This window comes from Sceloporus undulatus, chromosome 4 (assembly GCF_019175285.1).
Source record: "Sceloporus undulatus isolate JIND9_A2432 ecotype Alabama chromosome 4, SceUnd_v1.1, whole genome shotgun sequence".
NCBI lineage: Eukaryota > Metazoa > Chordata > Lepidosauria > Squamata > Phrynosomatidae > Sceloporus > Sceloporus undulatus.
Window position 1 is genome coordinate 249,115,191 of NC_056525.1, and position 7,101 is coordinate 249,122,291.

At 45.2% G+C, this 7,101-nt stretch overlaps 1 protein-coding gene across 3 annotated transcripts in view; it reads left to right on the plus strand.

Moving 5' to 3' along the window:
• Positions 1-6,312, plus strand: part of LOC121929490 (1-phosphatidylinositol 4,5-bisphosphate phosphodiesterase gamma-1-like) — a 98,042-nt gene extending 91,730 nt beyond the window's left edge. For 2 of the 3 annotated variants that reach the window (XM_042465102.1, XM_042465101.1), the window contains exons 32-33: positions 585-769; positions 1,733-6,312. In XM_042465102.1, the coding sequence (XP_042321036.1) occupies positions 585-769; positions 1,733-1,784 (237 nt within the window). In that variant the 3' untranslated portion in view covers positions 1,785-6,312. Of the gene's footprint in view, positions 1-584; positions 820-1,732 lie in introns of all 3 variants that reach the window. The other variant, XM_042465103.1, reaches the window with a different exon arrangement.
• Positions 6,313-7,101: the final 789 nt, after the last annotated feature.

Here is a 7,101-nt window from a genome sequence, read left to right on the forward strand (position 1 = left end):
TTGTTTAATGTAATGTTTTAATATAGTGTTATTGCTATGTTTTTATTGAAATTTTTATTCTGTATTGATGTTTTTATTGCATTTTCTGTACACCGCTTTGATCATCGCGGAAAAGCGGTATAAAAATAAAAAAAATATTTTTATTATTATTTTTATTTAACTGCTGTTTTCTGCGAGGTTCTGCAGAGCACTTGGGTGCTTTCATGGGTAGCATGCAACATGTGCATTTATTCCCAGCCCAGGCCTTCTTGGAGTTTTCACATGTGGCTGCAACTTCTGCTGTATATGATGAGGGCACCAGTTATTCCTCATCCAAGTAATTTGAACCAGACAGGTTTTCATGATCCCTGAGAACATGTATGATCTCAAAGATGAACTTTATAGCCACAGAGGCAGCAAGTTTTCCCAGGTGCCTAGGCTATCAGGCGCAGGAAAACAATTGCAAGAATCCTTTGCAAAAGCAACTCTAGAAACTTGTAGGCAAGCACTGTGTCCAGCTGTGTTTTCAAGAAGCCTGTGAGACTCAAGGAATTGCAGTGTTTACCACCCACAGCATTACATTTCACTTCTTTTACCTGCTGCAGGAAGAAGATGATGAGAACTTGTATTCCTCCATCCAGCAACTCCGGGACCGGGCCAACGAACTCTCCAACCAAGTGTCCAGCTTTGAACACAGCAACAATTGTGACTCACGTTACCAGCAGAGGCTGGATGAGCTTCGCGCAGCACAGGAGCGGCTCATGGAACTGACCGAAGTGCGCAACCGGAAGTGAGTGGAAACCACTTTGTCAGCCAGAGAGAAGAATGCTGCCCAGTTGTGTAGGTCCTCCATCGTTGGTTTAGACAGAAAGGTTATGCCTTTCCCAGTTTGTAGTCTTTCCTATTATGTGACAGGGCTGCTTCTATGGAGCTTCCTCTTCCTATGAAGAGGAAGCTCTCTGCAGAAGAAATGCCTCTCAGCTATTGAATCCACCAAACCTAATCAAATATACAGTAGAGAATCCAGAGTAAACGCTGAGCCAATAGGTTTATTAAGCCAACTGGAAGATGCAAGATTACTCAAACTGACTTTCAGAGTCCACTCCAGAAAACCATCAGGCAAAGAGGGTTTAAAAAAAACATGGAGGGGAAGGAAAGTGATGCTTTTAAGAGTCACAGGTCAGGATTATAGGATGGCAAGGCAGGCAGGCAGACTTCGGTAGCAATATCACTTTTCTCCCCTTGCATGCTCTTTTCACCATCTTTGCCTGATGAGGAAGCCAGTCAGCTAGCGTGAGGAATTTTTCCACCTTCTGCTTGGCCTAGTCGAGATATTACTACAGTATGGGATCTAGGTTTTATGGTCAATGTGGCAGCCTTGCATATTTTACTCCTCAAAAAATGGTCAAGAAAGCCTTTCACTGCCTTGTTGTTACATACCGTCAAGTCGGCTGCAACATAGGGCAGCCTCTGCTGTGGCTTTCTTGGCAAGATGTATTCCCAGTTGGTTTGCCTTTGCCTTCCTTTGAGGCTGAGACTGAGTCTTACCCAAGGCCACCGACACGGTTTCCCAGGTTGAGTGAGGGTTCACCTCTGGTTTTCTGGAGTCTTAGTCCAACACCCAAATCAGTGCATCATGCTGGCTCTATTTCCTAGGCCCTGCTTTCCAAAGCTGCTCAGCCTGTTTCCTTCTGGAAGGGAGGCTCTCAGCCCACCCATCCTAAGCCTGGATTCTCTTTCCCCCTCAATGCAGATTGATGGAGAAGAAGAAGCGAGACCGGCAGTTAGCCAACAAGCGCAACTGAATCACCCAGCTCACTTTCCTACCTCCAGCCTCCCCCTTTCTCCTACCCAGCTGCCTTTGGACACCAGCCATCGCCTGGACAGTTCTTTGCAATCCACATTCCGGCCGGCTGGCTGCCTAAAGGCTGGGGCAGAGGCAAGATGGCCAAGGGAGCCACAGCAGGAGCACTGCCCAGCCCTCTTGGGACTCCGGTGGCTGGCTGGGCGCTCTTCCGTTGTAGTGAGCAGGCTGCCTTGAAGACACACGCCTGCCAGAACCAAGGGCCCTGAAAGTCCCTCAGGACCTGTTACTGATGCTTGACATGTTGAGACATCTGGGGTTACTCTGTTTTATAATCCAGAGCATTTTCTTTCCATGTGGGCAGAGGGGCTAGGCCTTCTATTATTTGTAATGTAATCCTCTTTTTTGTTTTTGGTTACAATTTAACACCAGTGGCAGATCCTAAGCCATGTCCCCCACCCCATATAAACCTACAAGAGCTCCATAGGAGGAAAAGCCACAAGACTAGAACAGCAGAAAGCTGAGCCGGGCAGAGAGAGGACTGGTGAGTGTCAGCCAGATCAAGAGGGCCTGAGAGCAGCGCTTAGAAAACTCCCAAGAAGGGGTTTGATCAGGAGTTGAAGGAAAGGAGGGCAGAATCAGTGGGGCCCCTTTCCCCATGGGTCACAGTTTCAGTCTACTGTGTTTCTCCAATAAGCACAAGTTCCAAAGTGACCGGTAGCAACCCTGCCCTTGCGTGCTGTTCAGGCCTCTATATTTACTTTAGAAGCTGGTCCCGTTTTGTACTCGCAAACAAGAGTGCACAGGATGGCAGTCTAGATGTGTAATTTATTATTTATAGGGAACAAAAAGGAAGCCTCTCTCCTCCCATTTCATAGCATTTCCTGGAGAATACATCCCAGGCTTTCCTCCACTCCTGCTGTGGGAAAGAGCAGACCCTGGCTTGCCTCGGAGGGACGTCCATCTGGGGCAGTGGTCATCATCCCATGCCCAGGCAGAGACCGTCCTGGCATTATGTCTTGTGCCAGCCACAGTTTGAGTCTTGCTTCCTCAGTCTGTTCTTAGAAGTTAAGAAGACTGGGATGTGCCGAAGGTGGAGCAGAACCTACAGAGAGATGGCACTATTTTAATCGTAAAGCTTCGTGTTGGGCAGAACTGACATTCCTCCTCGAAGAAGAACCCATAAACTGCATTTCAGTGACAACGATGCCATAAGAACTTGCAAAGCTGTTTGAGAAAATGTTGCCATCAAAAATGGCTTTGGCTTGACACTTGCATCAACATTCACTAAAGCAGGAGAAAACCAACAGGATTGAAGCTGTACCAGCCCCCCAGAGGCACAGTTCAGCCAAGGAGACTCCACCCAAAGGATGATATTAACTACACAGTGAACTACAGCAGCCCATTCCTAAAGTGTCCTTAACATTTGCTCCCTTCCCTGAACTGCTTCTGTGCCTTTAGCAGTTCTGGCAATCCTTTGAATAGCTTCAGACAGGGGTATTTTGAGTAACGCTGGTGGACACAAGAATGGCTATGAAGTGGAAGAGTTCCCTGTAGCATCTGCCTTGTCTGCCACTACGCCAGAGAGAGAGACTTTTATTTATTCCAGAGCTGTAGAACATGTATTTACTAACATTTTCCTCTTCATTGAGGCACACAGGCAGGTCTGCAATATGCAACTTGGCCTGTTTTGAAATTGCTGAAGGTAAGTGAGATGCTGAGTAAGATATTAAGCCAAGGTTCCCACATTCTGTTCAGTTAGTCCCTTATTCTTTCCTCAAGTCCCTATTATAGGACCATGTATGCAAAAGAACTAACTCTTACAGCGACATATGCTATGGATTGCTTTAGAACAAGCCCAGCTGTTGGAAGAAATTAAATTAGCAGTATTTAAAATGGAACTAAATCAAAGGAACAGAGAACCATCCACCATGAGCCTCCCATAAAGTAAAGCTGCAACCTAGAAAGGAATGTGGGCCATGAAGTGGTACCAAGTCTCTGGTGCTACTTGAAGCTTGCCCAATTTCTGTGGTGGTTTTAGTACACAAACAGGAGTTTACTGTCCAGATGAAGGTAGGTAATAGTTCTACACTCGAGTCTACTTTACTCAGACCTCATCTGGCAGACTGTCCACTCCTGGACACCACTGTTCAAAGATATCCACAAGCATATGCCCAGAGGAAGGCGACCAAGTTAGTAAACGTTTGGAAACCAAGACCTACAAGGGAGCTGGGTATGTTTAGGCTGGAGAATAGAGGACTGAGAAGTGGCATGATAGCCATCTTTAAATACCCAAAGAGATGTCATATAGAAGATGGAGCCAGATTGTCTGCTGCTGTAGAGATCAAGACATGAACAGATGGATTCAAATTGCAAGAAAAAAGATAGTGTAAGTGCTCTTCAACTGTGGAATAGGCTGCCTCAGAAGCTAGTGAACCTTCCTTTGGAGGTATTCAAACAGATTGGACATGTACCTTTTGGGAGTGCTTCAGTTGTGTATTTCTGGATGGCAGGAGTCTTGACTGGATGACCCTTGCAGTCCCCTCCAGCTCTATGATTCTGCAATAGGCTTCAGTAGTACCAGCAGTGAACACACAAGCCTAGTTTTCTTGCAGAAGTATACACACAAGGTTCAAGTATACAGGCAACAAAATGTCCAGAAAAGTTATGTGCTTTCAAGTCATTTCTGACTTACGGCAACCGTAAGGTGAACCTATCATGGCATTTTCCTGGCAAGATTTGTTTGCCATGACCTTCCCCTGAGGCTGAGAGCATGGGTTGCCCAAAGTCATCCAGTGGATTTCATGGCCAAGTGAAGAACTGAACCCTTAATCTCCAGAGTCGCAGCCCAACACTCAAGCCACTGAATTCCAATTATTCCTGTTCAGGAAGCATAGATTTATGAAAGAGACTGCCATTTTTCCTCCACATACCGTGTTAAGGTGAAGGGGACATGTTTGCTAGAGTACCTGCATGCTCCAACATGAGGCCTGAGAAGAGCCCGTTTTCTATTCCCTTGCTCAGTTTACTACTTGTAAAAGACACACTGTGGAGTTAGATGGTGAGGCAGCATGGAAGTAATTTTTAAAATAACATTTAGTACCTCAGAGAACAATATGGACATGAATGATCCACAAGGAGATGAAAATGCATGGAGATGAAGGATGGGAAAACAGGCCCAAAGAGAAGCAGAACCACCTTATTTCACACTTTGGAAAAATGGGTGTGAGACCCATAGGAGGAAGGTTACCAGACTACAATAAAAACCCTGGAACCCATTAAGATGACAGGATATTTGTTACAAATCTGAACAGGAGGAAAAACTCAATTTTCACTATGGGCGGAAAAAGTGAAGATCACTTTGAAATTCTGGGAAACCAGATACTAAAATGGGGCCAAACAGGATTTAACAAGAGAATACAACTCCAATACTCCATCAAATGCCTTCTCTCTGGGCAAAGCTCAGCATGCAGGATAATACCGTGGAAGATGGAACTGTATTCAAACGCTACTTCAGAATAAAGCACCACCACATCCAGCAACAGATAGACATGTGCCATCACATCTAGACTTCACAGCCAATGGCAAGAAATGCTGTGGACTGCCATCCAGCAACATCTTGAACACCATGCAGTTCCTACCTCTGCCATACAGTTTATATGATTCTTTATAGAGAGATATTGTAAGGAAATATATAGCGATGTTAAAAGGTTGGCTCAGTTTTCTCCTGTGTCCAAGAGAGCTGCCAGGAGTGCTTTCAGGCTGGGAGTTTTGTGAATAGGTCTTGCCTTCTCTTCCAGGGGTGCAAGTGGCTTACCCACAGCAGGCATTTGGCAGGGACACTGTCCTCTTCCGAGGATAAATGCTGCTTTCAGTTCCTTGCCTTCAAACCTGAGAAAGTGTGCTGAGAAAGAAAGTGGTATGTTGTGGTTGCACCCAAATTCATAGAGCTGGTCTCGTTGCTCAAAGCACTGAAAGAGAACTGACAGTTATAAAAGATACCAGGATAGCAGAACCGGGACAAGCTTCTGCCTGGTAACAGTCAAAATGGACCATTACTCTGAAGCAATTGAAGGGAGTTCACATTTACATCAAAAACCGTCTTCAACTCATTTTGAAAGCACTGCCAATGTTTCTTTTTCTAATTATTTTTACAGTTTACGGTGGGTTTGAGGGGTGACACAAGTACAGTTGCTTCCACAGAGCTGTGAGGTTAGTTTATCTCCATTTCATGCCTCTGGCCTAGATTCCCTTCTTGCTTTTCAGTTTAGTATTGGCAGATTGAAGTCAGGCAAGCCACAGATGACACAGGATGGAAAAGCAGCAGGATCTGCCAGCAGGAAACATACCTGAGGCTGGGGAGTTCCTGCCGCACTGTTCCAAGTTCCTCATCCAGGCTGGTTTGCAGCACAAGCAATCGGCTGGCACACCAGAACTGTCGCAAAATGCTCATGTCCCTTCCAGGGCCGCTTGGGAGGGACCCCATGTATCCTTTGTATGAAAATAAATCTATTTAGCCAGTATTTATACATCATGATGTTGGCCTGGATTTTTTTAATCTATTTTTTTCTTGCCTGGGGTACAGTATTTACACAGCACTACCAACCTCCAGTTACCTCAACTGCTCCCAGTGCCAACCTGAGACTTTGTCCTGCAATGGACTGGTAGATAGGTCCAGCTCTACTCCACTGACAATTCTACAACCATCTACTGTATAAACTCATCTATAAGACTAGAAATTTTAGTCAAAATATGGACCCAAAAAACCTCTTGACCTATCCACAGGTGAATGTAAGTACTGTATGTTCACTTTTATAAAAGAATGAACTATACCTTGGTGAAAGGCAAGAGGAAAGTATGTCCTGGAAGCACTGACCATCCTTTATTCTCTCACCCATCCAATCTTCAGTGTGAGCACAAACAGTTATGCGTGCTAGAATCTTGTAATTCTTAGGCATTGTTTTCCTTGCTCCATCCTTCAGATCCTGTTACATGCCCCTAAGTTTATCCTCCACTTGTCCATGGGTCATATCAAAATCCATAATTTTGGCCCCAAAACCTGCCTTCGGCTTATACATGGGGTCGACTTATAGTCGAGTATATACAATAATTTTCTTTTTACTGCCATACATCCCATCTTGTCTGTCTTTTGTAAATGTTTAATCCTCTGAGCTGGATATTACACTGACCTTCTGGCCTTACAGCGTAGCAGAAGTAACACAAAATTGCTGCCAGTCTGACCTCCCTGTCTGCTCCTTCCTCCCTTCCCATCTTTCAGCATCAACCACAGGAGGCAAAACAACCCGCAGTGCAGAAAT